Source organism: Protobothrops mucrosquamatus, unplaced genomic scaffold (genome assembly GCF_001527695.2).
Source record: "Protobothrops mucrosquamatus isolate PMUCROS unplaced genomic scaffold, P.Mucros_1.0 scaffold1978, whole genome shotgun sequence".
NCBI lineage: Eukaryota > Metazoa > Chordata > Lepidosauria > Squamata > Viperidae > Protobothrops > Protobothrops mucrosquamatus.
In genome coordinates, this window is record NW_015388094.1 from 95,127 (window position 1) to 112,797 (window position 17,671).

Sequence of the window (17,671 nt, forward strand, 5' to 3'; positions counted from 1 at the left end):
GCAGCTTTCACAAATGAAAGTCACCAAAGTAACTTATTTAACAGGACTTCTAGCATCTGGAGATGCCAAGCAAAATCTGAGAGAAGCATCTTGAAAAGTGCTACAACACGAGCCTCCTTAACAATAATAACATCCTGCCAGGCTTCAGCACTAGAGATTAAAAACGAAAAAACAAACAAAAAAGAATTGTATTCAGCCATCTTTCTCCTGTGGGTTTGTGGGATGCTGTATCCACCACACCTGTTACATTGTTCAAGTGCAATGAAGTCCAAGTCAAGACAGAGAAGGTGCATATTCCTGCTGATTTACCATTAAGACACAAGGACATGTTACTGCCATATGTGTGCTACTGTTATACCTCTTTCTGGAATCTCTTTCTACGTCTGCCTGGTAAAAATTATTTACAATAAAAAAAATATAATGACAAAGTCATGCTCAGACTTTCACTGAATCCCACAAGCTGAAGAATAGAGTAGAGTAGAGTAGAGTAGAGTAGAGTAGAGTAGAGTAGAGTAGAGTAGAGTAGAGTAGAGTAGAGTAGAGTAGAGTACAGTGGAGTACAGTGGAGTACAGTGGAGTACAGTGGAGTAGAACAGAACAGAATCTTTATTGATTTATACATGACATATACGTTATATATGTCCTGAAAAGTCATGGGGAAAAAAATTCTTTGAGATGCCAATGATCTATAGGAGAGGTAAACGATGTAGAGCACTGATGGTATCTTATGTAATTGTATCACAACTGGAAGAGATGAGGAATATAAATGTAAAAGATAAATAAAAACAAATAATTACCTGAGAAGGAACATTTTTGGGAGGTTCTATGCGAATTGTTGGGTCCCATTCTCCTGGAGGGAGAACTGTCACTTGATCAAGAAACTCATCAATTCCAGCAACTAAGTCACTGCGATCCTTAGCTTTATATGCAACATCATGAAATACCTATGAAGGAAAGAAGGAACTCCATGAGATTTTATTTCTAAGGAGGAAAAAAAAATCCAAACACAGTTGTTTCTCAACAAATCATAAAATTTATTTTCCCGCTCATTTTCAGTATTGTTCCGTGATTCAAAATACTGATTTTTTTTTAATCTTTCTATTTAAATGGCTCTAAAGGTTGAATTAAGAAACTGCTAGTTATTAAACTAAAGCATTTTAGATGGACATAAATAAATATGTCCATCTAAGATTTATAAATTTATAAATAAATAAATAAATCTTCATACAAAGCACTTTAAAACAGATAATTTTTCAATGGGTTTAATCAACGCCTGTGAATAGATAAGTACCTCATCTGTCATTAATGTTCCAATTGATCTGCCAATCTCATGATACTGTTGACCTTTTCCTGAGGGTCCCAGAAGAATAAATAAAAATCTATGAAAAATAGAACACAAAAATATTCAGATAATGTTAATTTTACATAATTCTAGTATCCGAACAAACACAAGTTAGAAGAAACTAAGTCTGTGTTTTAACTGTTCTTGAATTTGTATTTTACAAGTTGGAAAATAATTTCTTTTAAACATCGATATCCCATCAAATTTTTTTTTAAAAAAAACAAGAATATGTTATTTTTTTTAGAAAATTATAAATACTTTCCCTGCTGATGAGGTAATTGGTAGTTTTGGGCTCATGTGTTTCTTAAAACTAAACAGAGAAGTATACACATTAAAATGGTTTCCTAATGTATTATTAAGCTGTAACTGTACCAATACATAATGTTACACAAAACAAAGTGAGAATCATTTCTGTTTGAGAAGGTGTTTTACCATATTTTAGAATAGTTAATGCTTATTATGTTCTATTTAGGCTCATGAACAACCTCCCAGCTTTCTATAACCATTGATTCCCTCTTAATCATGAATACAAAATACATTTTTCTATCCAATTTAAATGGAATTTTTCATTCAAACTCTTATAGAATTTTCACATATGGGTTTAAACTTTTAAAATTGTAAAAGCAAAAAGAGAGAGAGGATAGTCTATGAAATGTAGACTTTCTTCTGACTTTATTGCAGGGCATTAAACTACTGCGATCTTATGTAAAGTTTGAGACTGCTTAACCTTCAAAGCAGAATTGTGCATACATCAAACAGTACTCAGTGATGTTGGTTTTTAATTACTTCTTATCTCATGGATGGATGGAACACATTTTGGCTACAGTTGTTTGCTATACAAATCAGGAGTTTTGTTAAACTAGTCAGAGATCTTGTAAGCCTAGCATTGATGATATTGTCCAATTTGGGTGGTGAGGTGGTCTTCACAAATTGTGCTCTGGAGCAATATATAATCCTTAACATTATTCAGAGAAGTCTTCCTTATTCCCTGATTGGCCCTTATTTTTTTTATCTGTGAGCTGCAGAATATAAACCAAGCTGGAATAATTACATTTCTTTCTTAGCAATGGTTATAAATTACCTTGATGGGATTGGAACTTCTGCCAATCCTGAAAGCAACATAGCAGGAGACAATCTAACAAAAGCGACTACGGCACGGTCCAAGAATTCAAGCTCACCAACCAAAATGTTTGAGGCTTCAGCTCCAGGAGGGATTTTTTTCATGAAATGCAGGTCAACCTGATCATTAAAAAAAACACCAAGAAAAAGAAGAATGGGGGGAGGGGAAATGAGAGACCCTAAGAGATATGAAGATTTCTAGCATTTCATTTCACTGACACATTGATACATCATAGATCATTAACTACAGGATAAGTTAGCATAAACATGTATTAGTGCAGGTACAAACTCTGATAAATTAATTGAAGTTATCAATCAATAAAAACTTTAATTATAGTTTTATAAGACTTGGCAGCTAATTAAAGCTCTAAAATAAATAAATATAATCTACAATCTGCAAATGTTATCCTAGTCATATTGATACCTTATAAAAGGCTAATGTTTCTGGTACTGTGCAAAGTCTATTTAGGGTTGTTGATTCTACAACTCTTGAATAGGCAGCTTAAGAATGTGAATTCCGATCCAAATAATCTTCAACCAAAGTGTTAATGAGTTTGTTCAACATGATTCATTCGAATAAGACTAAGATCTGACTGTTTTTTTAAAAATGAGAATCATAATTCAAGCTTACTGAGAAAAGGAGTACAGTTATTTTTACTTCCATTTAAAATTTTAATTCAATTCATGAATGAAAATGAGATTGTGATTTTGCTTTACAAAATTAATGGTTTTATTTTTGCTACAGAAGAATAGCACATTTTATATGGAAGATTCTTCAATGTGGCAGTTCTGCCATGGCCCAGAATGAGCCAGGTGGCTCACACTGGAACCCCATGATTCATTTCCATGGGAATCAAGAAAGATACACTCAGTGTCTTCACCTACTGCTCACAGAGCCACAATGATTGTTCCATGATTACCATGACCGTGTCTATGCCGCAACAGCAGTTCCACTGTAAAATGCAACATGACTGGCAACTGCTGCAATACATATAGCATCCAATGAAGTTTTCCTTTTACAGAATAAGGCATTAGAGTAATCTAAACCAGGGGTCCCCAACTCCCAATCCATGGACCAGTACCGGGCCGTGGCATGCCAGCAACCGGGCTGCACAAACAAGCAAAGCCCCATCTGCAAGATGCAGGCAGCATACAAAATCATGCACCCTCCGGTCCGCAGAAAAACCTCTCTTCACGGAACCAGTCCCTGGTGCCCAAAAGGTTGGGGACCTCTGATCTAAACAACTTCCGTGGATTTCCACTCCACAGAATTTTTAGCAATGACATGTGGCTGGGGAATTCTGGGAATTGAAGTCCACACTTCTGGGAGTTGTCAAGGTTGGGAAACACTCCTATTAGGACCCAATAGCCCAACACAGAGCTTGCTCAGGTTCCACTGTCACAAAAACAACAATATTGTTAAAAGTTCAACACATCATACTTGCGTTGTTAAACTTTAATATTTTAAATTGTGTTTGCTGCTACTGCAACAAAGCATTCTTCATCATGTTACCTACAATGCCTCATTCTGAGAAAAAATCTTTTCCTCAGTAGGATGCATAAGCATTCAGGAAAAAATTCACAGGAGGCCTCTGCTACTTTATAGAGACACTGTTACACTGTTAGCATTAAGCATAACAGACTTCTCATTAGATTATACCGGCCACAGGTACTTGCAAAGTTAATAAGCAATCAGTTGAAAGACTTTTAATCTTTCTCTCTCCAGAAACAATTATTTTGTATTAGCTTTCTGAGAAAACAAGGATTTGTAAACAGAAAGAAAGAAAGAGCAGCATTATGGTAGAACAGTTACCTACTAATTACATTGAACTTCCTGTTGCCCAAAAATCCAATGTGAGAACACTTAGGAGCATTATTTAATGCAAGAACAGTAACCAGAAAAGTGATTCCATAACTATGTGGGCAGGGGTTGAAAGGGGTTGTATTAGCTTTTTGAGAAAATAAGGAGGAATTCTATACACACAAAGAGAGTGCAACATTACAGTAAAGCAATTTGTTATTAGCTGCATTCAAATTCCTGCTGTGCCAAAGATTCACTAAATAATACCACTGAGAAAAATAAAAAGGAAGGTTCAGCTAATGGTGAGAATGTCAATACGGGTATTGTGCCTAGGCAAATACAAAAGTACGGAATCAACAGGATTATAGCAAAAGTTCTCTTTCTTCCTGGTCCTTCCTTTTTATAGACATAGTTATGATACGGCCTGGGTACTAGCTTGATATAGTGGTTTTACTATAGTCCACAATCATGAAAATAACATTCTACAACCACAAGATCTTTTTTTTAATCCTACTTTAACATGCTCAAATTAGAATTTCTCTCAAATTATTAGAAATTATTATATTTATGCAATTATACTATAATTATATAATTAATTATAATAATTATTATAGTAGAACACAAGCCCCAAATGACTGGGGGTCTTTGAGGATATCGCAGATAACCTTGATAAACCAAATAAAGCATTAAATGGGCTGGATCTCAGATGTCAGAAAATTGCCAAATCTTATAAGATTTTAGTGCTGGCTTTTGCTTCAAATCTCACAAGATTTTACTGTCCTTTCCCACATATCACACCAAATTTCAGGTTAAAACACCATCTGTGATCATGCAAAAATCTTTCCAACAAGCTTTTAGAGTGATCTTTGAAACTGACAATGCAAAGATCCATATGAAGAAATGGTTCCGATTTGCTACTCTATTCATCAAATTATTGAAAAGCATTTTTTTCCCTCTTTGATTTGTGTCATTTACTTTATGTTAACAGTTAACTGTCTGGTGTTCACAAACATATTTTATTTGTGTTCTCCCCATAATACCTTTCTAAATGTTATGAAGAGTAATTCACAAAACAACATGTTCAAATTGATATCACAGCTTCATATTCTGAGAATTTCAAATTACTGCGTTTTTCTCCCATTTGCTTTCCCATTACCAGTCTAGAAACAAAAACAGTGACCAAATCCAATATAAACTGTTAAAGTGACCATTTTAATGTCTATCTCACAGCCATCTGTCAGTAGCAGTGTGCAGTGTGTCTTCAATAGTGTTTACAAAGTTGTTTTCTTGCAAATGGCTCTGGCACATGGACAGAATTTAGGCGCCATGGCGTTGTCTGTGTTATGAAATCATTTTCAAAACTTCTAACATCTCCAACAATTAAGCCCAGAGTTCTTTTTCACTGCTTTGCCATCTTATTTACATATTTCTTGTGGAATAATAATTTAAATCTACATATTTATCCAGTACCAAGGAATTATCACTGATTGCTTGAAATGGAACAGTTCTCTTGAGGGAGGACTACTTCACAGATGGGAGAAAGCATATGCACATGCTTGGAAGGATTTGAGTTACTTTTGATGGCAGGATTGTAACTGAGCCCTCATACACTGCAGCAAAGAGGAAGCCAACCCAAGACTTTTTAGTGGGGTGCTTTTGTGCACAGATAAATTGCCCTTCCTCTCATCACCAGTCTCATTTACACTGGTCATCAACACCCAAACAGCTGGGAATTAACCAAGCAAGTACTCTGCACAACTCCAACTGGATTAGTCAATTGTTGCCATCAAAGAGATTGTCCAATGAAACAGTAGAGGTCACCTAATGCAACTCTGAAATGCCCCCTGGCAATTTTTGATATTAAAAAAAATCAATTAGTTTGCAACACATCTAGAAATAATTGGCCAACAAATGAAATCGATCTTGACAATCCATGAATTGGAGTTATGATTACGTCATTTAGTCCTGCAGACTTGAGAGAGACCTTGGGTCTATTAAGTTTCAGGCTGTAGATGGCTTTTCAAGCACAAATGTGAGTGAAGCATGAAAAAGCATACAGAATGCAAATTAATGCCTCTTATCTCCCACTAGTTAAGCTTTGGCCATTGCAAAAATTGCTCTGCCAATTGAAAGAGCTATATGACATGAGAACCTGTTTTACAGAGATCTGCATTATTTTTTTCTAAATTCCAGAGGACTCTACTTGCAATCCATTCATTAATAAGTTTACTTGCTTATAGTTGGAAGCAATCTGTTTGTCTTTCAATACTTCTTGGCCTCCAAAGATGTTGAGGTAACTCTAAGCATTGCTTCTTATTCCTAATCTTTTTTTTCATAACAAGCAGATTACGTCAGTTAGACTGAGAAAGAGAAACATTGATCCTGGTTACTTATGGGTAAGGTTAAATCCTAACAACATCTATTGTGTTTTGTTTAGCATTCTTTGTATATTAGGCCACTGTGGTTTTTCCAACAAAATCCCATGTGAAGTTCTTGGTACTCTCTGAGTTTAGTCTTCCCTAAACAACCAAACTTAGAGAGTACCAAGGATTCCATAGTTTACTCTGAGTTGCATATATTCCCTTCTATTAAAAATAGCTTATCTCAGCTAGGGATTAACAACCTTTTGGGGTCTTGAGCATCACAGTGTAATCTTATACAGGTCTTCATGCACTAAAAAAAAGTATCAACCCAAATCTTATTATATCACTAAACCTTATAAGATGTACCACAATACTTTGACCTTCCCATGCAATATCACAGAAAATTATCACTGAGGTTGCTGAAATCTCATACACACCTTGCATGAACTCAGTCTATGGCTAGCTCAAAAAAGCAGGGTTCAGAAAGCCTACATACTCACTAACAAGCTCAAGTAAGCTGCCATACTCCACAGCTGAGTGGAGATCTGAATGTGAGTTTTTTTAATTTGATGCCCATATCTGATGCATCACCAATCAACTTAAGACAATTGCATTTAGAAAAGAAAAAAGCCATTACTGTTTCCTATTTTGCAATATGAATCTGTACAGTTTATGGTACATGTTTATGCTAAGAATGTTTACCTCAACTCCTGGTGATTTAATGGACACACACATGCAGTTTTCTTGGCTACCATATGGAAGTTGTTTACCATCTCCTTCTTATGGGATGCCCAGCACCACAGACTTTTCTGATAGGCTCTCATCCAAGTATCACCCAGGCCTGAACCTACTTAGCTTCCAGGATCAGGCAAAGTTGAGAAAAGAAATCTATAGTTTTCAGTACTTCTGTTTTGCTGGCAGTACAGATGAACACAATGCCTCTCAGGGCATTTTCCATTTGGATCTGATTTTAGTGAGTTTATTTTAGCTTATAGTCCTGTATCAACTTACCTGATAGTAAGCTTCATTGAATTCAATGACAATTCCTATACAGAATTATATTGCTATGGTAATATTAAAGATAGCTGGGAAAATAATTTTGCTTTTCTGGATTTGTGTGTGTGTGTGAAATAAATTTATATCTTCAATTTCTTAAAAAATTCTTTGTACTGTATATTTGAAGGCTATGAGGACAATCGTCAGATGAAATGAAGGGTGGCAGGATTACTGATGTTTAAAATGTTCAAATATATACATGCAGGGCTTTTTTTTCTCACAGAACGCCCAGAACGGAGTTCCAGCACCTTTTTTGGATGGAACCTTGTAGAGTAGCCAAGGCGGGTTGTATGATGTGTGTGAGTTCCGGCACCTTTTTTTTTTTTTTTTTCCAGAAAAAAAGCACTGTATACATGCATCTAGAGTAGCTTTCCCCAACCTGGTACACTCCATAAAGATTGGACTACATTCTATCTTCCTCAGGAAAAAGCACGCTCCCTGCTGGGAGGAAGATGCATGGTCCAGGGAGAGCCAGACCAAGGAAGGCTGATCTAGAACATCTGGAGTTTCTGCCAACTGCACTGACAAAACACAGCATTGAACTGGTACTAACATTTAGCAAGAGATGCTGCTTGCAATCACCATATAAAGATAGACAGAGTGGGTCCTCACCTCTCTCTCTCTCTCTTCCTGATGAAGGTGTCCTTTTTCATTTCTCTGTTTCATCCCAAATAGACTACTGTTATGCCCTTTTTGCTGGTCTCCTAGTCCCTGCACGCACAATTAACAGACTTCAGCTGGTTCAAAAGGCTGCTTCTCATATTCTGCCTGGCACCAGATGGAGCAAGCACATAACTAGAACTGGCTCAGCCACACTGACTGGATGTCACATTCAACAACAAGTCAAGGCACTGTTGGCATCAATTCCCTTAGAAGAGAAACTCAGTTAAAGATACCCTCTTTAATCCTCAACTGCCCAACTTGGTTCAGCTGAGGCCAACTGCCAAGTCTAGCGTTTGGTCGAACCAAAGCCTAATGCAACCATGATTTGGTGACACAACACCCCTTCGGCAATTTTTAACTACAAAGAGGTTATATAATGTTCCCAATAAATCCATGTTTTCCCTTTCAGTTCTTTTGGACAGCCATGCTGCTCATCACAATTCATAGTGAGCAATAAAGTATCACAACATGATCACAAAACTCAGATTTTGTACATGATTAAAAATGGTTTTTATATTGCCAAAGGGTAAATGTCATAGAATATATTAGAACCAATATAAATTTGAACAGTAAGTCAGCAGAAGATTCTTTCCCAATTTTCTAATTTAACAGGAGACTTATCTCCACAAATAGTCTGAAAATGAAACACAGGAATGATTATTTGGCTGTAGCTAACTATTTGGGATAGACTTCACTGGGAACAGTCTAAGTATGTAAGTTATGGGATAAGAAATCTGGGGAAGGGCATCTTCCTGCCTGGTCTAATTGCTCCTTTAGAAAAGCTGACTTCAGGGGTAAAAACTTCAGGGGGCACAAGTCAGAAAGGAAAAAGCACATGGAGCTTATTGCCCTGTTATTGCCTTGCATTTTTCAATTAACACCTGGAAGAGAGAGGCTGCTTAGACAAGCTAGCTCTTCCTATTTACTCTTGCAAATTGTGACATAACAAAACTTTTTGCTCTAACCTCGGTCAAATAATTATTTCTCTCTTTTGTCATAGCAGGGGCCCAGTACCTGCTGGACGCTTAATCTTCATTAATATCTAACCTTCTTTTGCTAACGTAAGCAACTCTAGGATGGAAGGAGAAAGAGAGATTGCAAGACTATAAAACTTGGCCAACGAAAGCATCTCCTTTGTGAATCAAATTCCGGAGACCACCTCACAATTTGGGCTCATCCAGCTGATTGGGGCAGATCCCCCTGTGCTGTGAGTATATTCAGGGACTTCAAAGTTTGTCACCATGCTGGCAATTCCCTTAATGTTATAGTTCTTTAACTCTGTCCTGCAAATCCTAAATTAAGTATTGTCACACAAATTAGTGACAACACTTCTTTTCCAGCAAGTTAGATTATGGTTTTCTTTCCTTAGCTTATAAATACTTATAAGCAAAATCTTTTCCAGCTATCCTTAGGAATTGCTAAATTGAACCCAAGTTCTCATATATGCAATGCAGGGTCTTTATATTATGGATTGATAGCCTATTAATATCCAACTTTGGCAACTTTAAGAGTTGTGGATGTTAACTCCCAGAATTCACCAGCCAGCATGGGTGGCTAGGGAATTCTGGGAGTTGAAGTCCACAAGTCTTGAAGTCACCAAGGTTGGACACTTCTGCTGTAGAGCATTTATTAAGGGACTTCCAGGGTTTTGCTGCCAAACAGAAATTAACTGGCTCTTTCACAGTTGAAATCACAGAGAGCAATTTTTATACCTTAATATTGTAGTGAAAGAATGGAAAAGATGAGTGTGTCAATCAGAACTCTACTACAGTAATAAAACTAAGCCTTAAATAAATTGTTCCCATGTTTCATTTTCAGAGATGAGAACTTGCTTGAGAATGCTACCGTATCACTGATATTTTTTTCACAGAGGCATTCATTTCAAAGATTTTTTAGCTCAGATATTGAAACACAGCTTTCATCTCTTCTAAAGTTTAATGATGTCCTCACAGTGATCTGGAATGAAATGAACCATTTATTTTTTAAAAAGGATAGTTTGTCTTAAATGGTTAAATGCATCCCCCTCCATTTATTTACATAAAATACATGTAGTATGAGACAATGGCCAGTAATAATTTATTACACTGAAATGAAATGTGCTTTATTGCCAGAACTAAGCTATACTCTTACCATTCAAAGATTCGTGTTATTGTCTTACCTTACTAAAGTCAACAGTACTGTTTTCTCGGCTGACATCATTTTTGTTTTCAGTGCTGGTTGGCGCAGACTGTGGAGAAACAATCTGACCTGCTGGAAAAAGTTGTTATTACAGAATACTAACACTTTTCTGTATATTTGTTATAAAACAGCCAATTGAATTAAAAAGTAAATTCTCCCTTGAGTTAGCTTGAGTCCAGTGGACCTCAGAGAAGGGGTTGCAGTTTGCCTGGCAACAGTAGATAAATAATAATTTTCAAAATATCAGTCTATAGTTCTGGATTTCCTAGTCTAGCCTCACATTCAAATAATAATCAGGGCAAATGCTTCTTAGCTTTTTCAAATTACTCGAAGACTTGCTGGGTGCTACCTGAGAAGGACATTCAGCTGAAGAGATATTTAAATGAAAGATTCATATACATCATATCCTATATGCAAAACATTTCATGTTCCAAAGTACATCCCATTACTACATGTCTAAGTAATACATTTTCTTGATCATAACTTACTAAGAATAATTAGGGCCAACTGAATAAAAACTTTCGATCTATTTGCAATATGTAGCACATTATAAAAGTTTGCTAAAGCCATTTCTTTATTAATTTACTAAAGCTCATGACTCAACTTGTGTTTAAATAACAAAAGTGAAATTGGTTGTTTAATGCAGAGGAAGGAATGTTAGATATGCTTGCTTCCTTGAGTTCTTTATATAAATAAAAAGGTGAGATTAAAATAATAAAAAATTAAATTAAAATAAAATAAAATAAAATAAAATAAAAATATTGAAATAGCCACCCCTTTTGGGTGGTGGTATCATGGAACATTAAATATAAAAAGCATGACATAAGGCGGGAGTGGGGAACAATGGCCCCTTTATGACTTGTGGACTTCAACTCCCAGAATTCCTGAGCCAGCATGAATGGCTCAGGAATTCTGGGACTTGAAGTCCATAAGTCATAAAGAGGCCACCATTCCCCACCTCTGACATTAGGTAACAACTCTATACCTCTACTCTGAAAGTTCAACTAAGGAAAACTATTCCTTCATAGCTTGTCCATATATTCCCCATCCTGCAAATCCTGAAAATCAGAGCCATTATAGTTCATGAAACTAAGTGCCCTATATAAAATGCAATAGCTTAAGAATTTAATTCCTGGCAAAGTGAGGGGGATTGACTCCTATACAATCTAATCCCAATTATAACATATATACCTGATAAGTCCCAAAAAGGACGAAACTGGTAATCAAGTAATGTGTAAAATATTAATCAAATAGAAGTTGACTATTGCAACTGCAATAAATACATTTTCCCAGGATCACTGATAGAAGGCATCTCTATACTGCAATAAGATGCGTATTTCCTTACAAAATTGTACGGCGCTTATTCATATCATGAGTGTTTAGGATTGAAGTATTTAACTCTTCAGTATTAATTAATTTTCCCAAGGAGGTTGTGGGAATTATAGTTTTGTGGGTGAGCATGTAGGAATTTTGAATGCAGTGCACTCATTGAACTATGCTTCCAGCAATATTGGGGAGAAATCATTCTTTTTAAAAAATCTGCACAGGTTTTAGTGCTAAACTAGAGATATAGTGGCACCTTGGTACTCAACTGCTTTGAAATTCATCGAATTTGGTACTCAACACATTTTGATGTAAAAAGTTTGTCCCGGTACTCATTGTTTGTTTGGTATTCACGCACAAGCTAGAACTTGTCAGTGTCAGCTGCCTTGTGACTCACTATATTATTTCTAATGGGAAAAAGCTGTTTGGTACTCATCATGCCTCCTAGAACCAAATAATGATAAGTATCCAGGTAGCTCTACATACATTGTTTAAATCCATTCTATATTTTCATTCAGACTTTTCTCCAATTTTATTGTGTGTTCGTGTGTGCACAATCCATTTCTAATTTGTACTTTTCAGATTAGAAAAATATTAAAACTATTTGCAAAAGAAAATTATCTTGGCTAGAGTGGAATAGCTATTAAAAACTCTGGTACCTTTTGCAAAAAGGCCCCGAAGACCTTAAAAGTGATTGTCTAGATTAATCATGATGACACATTATGCTAGAAGAAACTGATGTGAAGAGTGAATATCTGAATTGACCTAATGTTCATGCAAGATAGATTTATAGTACACTACCTCTGGACCTTCAAGGAGTTTACAGAACCCAAAGGTTAGAGATGAAGGAGGACAAAGATGGGATGAGCCTGTTAGAGACAGATACAATAAAGATATAGCAAAATAAAGAACATGGAGATGATCATGCACAACAGCAGAGTTTAGATCAGAATATTTTGAATATATATTCAAAAAACCTTTATCAAGAGGTAAACCTCTACTGATAGAAAACCTGCTACACGCTAGTAAACTATTTTTTTTCTCTTATCCTTAATCTCTCAAAGACCCCTATCAAGTTCTCACAGAACCGTAGGGTTCCATGAAGCATAGTTTGAAAAACTCTGGTTTAGATCATGCACCATTATGAACAGGGAAACCTATGGTGAAAGAACCTATGAAGGAGGTATGATATGAAGTGGAAATGATTAAGAATGATGGAATATTTATTTCAAAATAGTGGTACGATAACATTTTTATGAAAAGAAATAGTAAAACTGAAAGGAATGAACAGAGGGGAACAAGTGAGAAAATAAGTGCTGCGCTGCTGTAAAACAGTAAAACAACCGAGCTGTGGTAATTTTGAAGTCAGGAACATCTAAATTTGTAAGGAATACAAACTAGGAATCTCAAACAGCATAGTATTTTCCTCCAGCAGCATTGAAGCATGAACATTCCATAAATTCATTACCCTTTTATTGGAACTTACAGCAGAAGATCTAGAAAATTCTGGTAGGGCAATCTAAGCATAGGAAAGGAAAGGAATCCCTGTGGATTTTACTCCACTAGTCGTTGCTGACTATAGGGGGCAGTGTTCCTTTTTGTTTCAAGACCATGAGCCAGCACTGTCCTGTTTTTCACATCATGTGGCCAGCATGACATCACATGTCATGTTTCCTCCCCGTCAAAATTGTACCTGTTTATCTACTCGCATTAGGTGGGGCAGGGATCTTCAAACTTGGCCCTTTTATGACTCATGGACTTCAACTCCCAGAATTCCTCAGCCAGGCACGCTGGCTAAGGAATTCTGGGAGTTGAAGTCCATGAGTCATAAATGGGCCGAGTTTGAAGACCCCTGAGCTAGGCAAAGATGGGCACTTTTCCCATTGCATGACACTCGAGTTTTGAATCCAGGCTGTCGGCTTTCAAGCTGACAAGCCTAGCATCTTAATCACTAAGCCATCGTACCACACCATCTAAACATATCAGTGGCATGTTGTAATCTCATATAGCCTCCCAGTACCATGGAAACTGAAGATAGGACTGAAAATGACAATGTTACATTAAGGATATCACCTTAATCACAGATGTCATAATTTTGTCAGTATTTTAATATCCTCACTTCCACCATTACTGTCTTCTTTACCTCACATAATCCCCCTTCCCACAACTGATCTCAACAAATACACAATGCTATATCCATTCATGCATAGTTCTATATAGGGAAGCTGCATCTTTGCCCTTGTTAAGTTTGCTTCTGCTGCCTCCAGTGCCATAATAAACAAGCTGTGCTTCAATTGTCCAATTTAAATAAATTCAAGAAAATTTATGAGAGGTTTCTCCTACCCAGCATCTGGTCATAAAGGGCTCATCTACTGACTTCATTAATATAGGCCAGACACAGATGATGCACTGGGTGAAAACAGTGCTCAAATTAAGCAGCTAAGTAGTAATAATTAACTAAGTAGTAATAATAAATAAGACACAATGACAGAGATTTAATATCCCTAACTCTTGTGACTTTAAAAAAGATTTATCACATGTGATGCTGTTTAAAGGATGAATGTATTGCTAAGTGTTCAAAGTAAGAATTCCTTGAAAATATTCAAAGTAGATCCAGAAGACCATAACACTACCCTAGCAAGATTAGGTAATCTGTAATTTAATCAGTTTAATCTGTAATCCATCTATGTGATTTCACAGGGAATTATCAAATTTCTTGTGAATCAATCAAAAATATTGCTTAATGACCAATGTTGTGAGCTATTGGTCATTAGAGCCATCAAAATAATCTCTTGACTTGTATTACAATTTGCGCTTAAATATAACCAACTAAAATACCTTGTTGTTAATAGAACTTATTAAATGTTAACAGAATGTAATTGCATCAGTGTTAGTTTACTAATATGCACCAGTCACTGGAAAATGAGTCAAAATAAATAGATACTGTTCAAATATATTGATCCAGAGTTTGTATCATTCCTAAAGAGCAGTCAATAAGCAAGTGAGTATGGAATTGTATTCTAGCACAGATGCAGGGCATCAATTTAGGAAAAAAGTGCATGACATATATCAGGGTCTTCAAACTTGACCCTTTTATGACTTGTGGACTTCAACTCCCAGAATTCCTCAGCCAGCATGCCTGGCTGAGGAATTCTGGGAGTTGAATTCCACAAGTCATAAAAGGGCCATGTTTGAAGACCCCTGACATATATGGTATAATTCTGAATCTACTTACCTGAAATATGTTCAGAGAAAGCAGACTTGGTTAAAGCTTTTATTTCAAGACAAAAGATGACTAATTTGCAAAATCATTTTCATAAGAGATTTTATAAAATTTATTTCTTAGGTCTCCTGAAGTCAGGATAATTGGCTTGCCTTGTTCTGAAAATATCATCTTTTCCATCTTAATCTTAGCAACTCATAATTGTTTAGGAAATGGAGTGACAACAGACACACTTACATAACCCCACAAAAATGATTTGCTTTTTCTTTATTTTATAACTTTCTTCTCACTTTATCTCAAACCAAAAATGATGTACATTGGAAGTACACTTAGGAATGTTTAAATGTTATTTAAACCCATTCAGTAAAATCAAAGAGGTATACAGGAACTGCTGAATATATCTTTCTATAAAAACAACTAGTTAAATAAAAAAGCCAATTAAGCTACTGCACATCAGTGCCAAAAACTTACATTTCCCCTTCCTGATTGCCTGTAAATTGATTCCTTTTATGAGGTGTCCTACTCTATAATTTCAGAGCCATTGTCAAAGATTTGCTACCATCCCTTATAACTCCAATTTCCCACAGTTAAGGGAAGGGAACCTGAGAAAATGTAAGTGTTGCAGTGATGTTGGACAAGAAGACTGAAATGGAATAAATCACCGATTTTGGCAAATCCATTGTATCAAAGCTACAGTAACCATTACTTAATTAACATGACACTTTACCATTTTTGTCCATGGAATGGGGTTCAGACTGTTTCTTGCCAATGTCAGCAAAGGACCTGACTATTGGGATCCTATTGCTTAACTTCTTTTGGTTCTGATGGTGATGCTGTTTGAGTAAAGCCTCATGGACTCTGTGGCGAACATCTTCACTGAGCTGTCCGGACCCTACTTGTTGATCAAGAATCATATCTGAAAAATAAAACAGCAATTGAATTATCTCTTGAGTCAATTGTGCAATAACTAGCCACATTTCTAATGGATTCTCAGTGGAAGCATTTGGTCAAATCTATCACTTATACGAGATTTTATCACTGCGCTGCAAATATCATTGCAAGTAATACCTAATATTGATTATTCAGATTTCCATGGGAGAGCTAAAGGGATTAAAAACAAGGGAATATGTGAAAGGTACCCCCTGAAATCACCACCCAGGTCTGCTTGATCATTGGCCTCTAGGATTGAACTGGGAAGTTTGCAAGGGGCCTCTATTCACATTTGTTTGTAGTGAACCTGGATCAATGCAAAAAGGTTTCCACAATCTTGGGCTGGATCAATGTCTGCCCAGACCTCTATATCCTCATAATATCAGTTTTGGTACTGGTATTTGGTATTTTGGTAATTTGCAATTATGATTATGAACATGAAACTTAAGCAGTATTGACAAACAAGCAGACCGAGTTTGCTATTAACTTCAATATGCAACTATTCAAATTTATGTAAGCATTTGAGTAATCAGGCTATAGACTATCAATTTTTGGATGCAGTATTTGCATCTCCAAATACTACAATCCTGTGAAAAATAATTTAACCAAGAAAGATATACATTTTAATTCTCCTGTTCAGTGTAAAATGTGCAGCTAGATAAATGCTTTAAATAAATAAGATTATATGAACGAGGGCCATAGGCTTTGAGCAGCTCACAAATTATTTAGGGGATCTGTGCAGCTGAAGTAAAGTCAACAGACATCTTTGTAAAAGAATATTACTTTATGAGTCACTTCTTGGAGTCCAAGGTTAGAGAATGGAATCAGAATCAGAATATCTCAAAGATCATTTATTTTATATATTATTAGACAACCTGATTGTTTGAATCATAGTTTCAGAGATTTTCGTTACCTAAACAGAGAAGCCAAATGACCACAGGAAAAAAAGCATTGGGAGTAAGAGCAATGTCCAACTTCCTGCCAGCTTCCCTATTGGCTTTCCTTGGTAGGAAACTGGCAGGAAGCGTTGGAAATGATGATCAGTTGACCTTGGCTCCCATCAATGGCAGCACTGAGGCAAGCCACAACTCTACCAAGTTTGAATCTCATTGAAGCCATGGGTCCTGGATTTTGGACACACTCTGTAAGTTAGCCCAATTAAGGTACACTGATTTAAAAACTGTTGCCCTATGATGCACCATTTTGCCCAAATGAATGTTACAATCAGCCATACATAAGAGTTTTAGTAGTATGCTAGACAGCATATGACCTGTTGGATCATTCTTTTCTTTGCACATAAAATATAGGCCTGTGCTGTTACCACCTCCCCTCACACTCTGTGAAGGGGGAATGGAGCCCCAGTGAAGGGGGAACAAAGGGAATGGAGGACTGTGAGGAAAACTGCACCCTTGATCCTATTCCAGCATCTCCCGAAGACTTCCCTGCCTCCAGGGAGAAAGAAGTCTCACAGTTAATGGCACTCCCCAGCCAGCCTTATCTCACCAGCAGGCATCCCAGTTGCTCCCTAGTTCTTCCTCTTTCCACATATATATTTAGGCTTTCCCCATTCCCCCCCCCCTCATGAACCTCAAGAGAGCCCCAATGAAGCCATTTCTGCCATCGCCATCATTGCCTTTATGGATGAACTGCAGATCTGCCAGCCACTTTGTTGT

The 17,671-nt window shown here is 36.5% G+C and overlaps 1 protein-coding gene across 1 annotated transcript in view; it reads right to left on the reverse strand.

Annotated features, from left to right (window-relative positions):
* SLC4A10 (solute carrier family 4 member 10) overlaps positions 1-15,984 on the reverse strand; it is a 55,242-nt gene extending 39,258 nt beyond the window's left edge. Inside the window, exons 1-6 of the mRNA XM_029285637.1 lie at positions 15,796-15,984; positions 10,503-10,594; positions 2,424-2,581; positions 1,292-1,379; positions 798-944; positions 359-387 (exon numbers count right to left, since the gene is read on the reverse strand). Coding sequence (XP_029141470.1) covers positions 359-387; positions 798-944; positions 1,292-1,379; positions 2,424-2,581; positions 10,503-10,594; positions 15,796-15,982 — 701 coding nt within the window. The 5' untranslated portion in view covers positions 15,983-15,984. The remainder of the gene's footprint in view (positions 1-358; positions 388-797; positions 945-1,291; positions 1,380-2,423; positions 2,582-10,502; positions 10,595-15,795) is intronic.
* Positions 15,985-17,671: the final 1,687 nt, after the last annotated feature.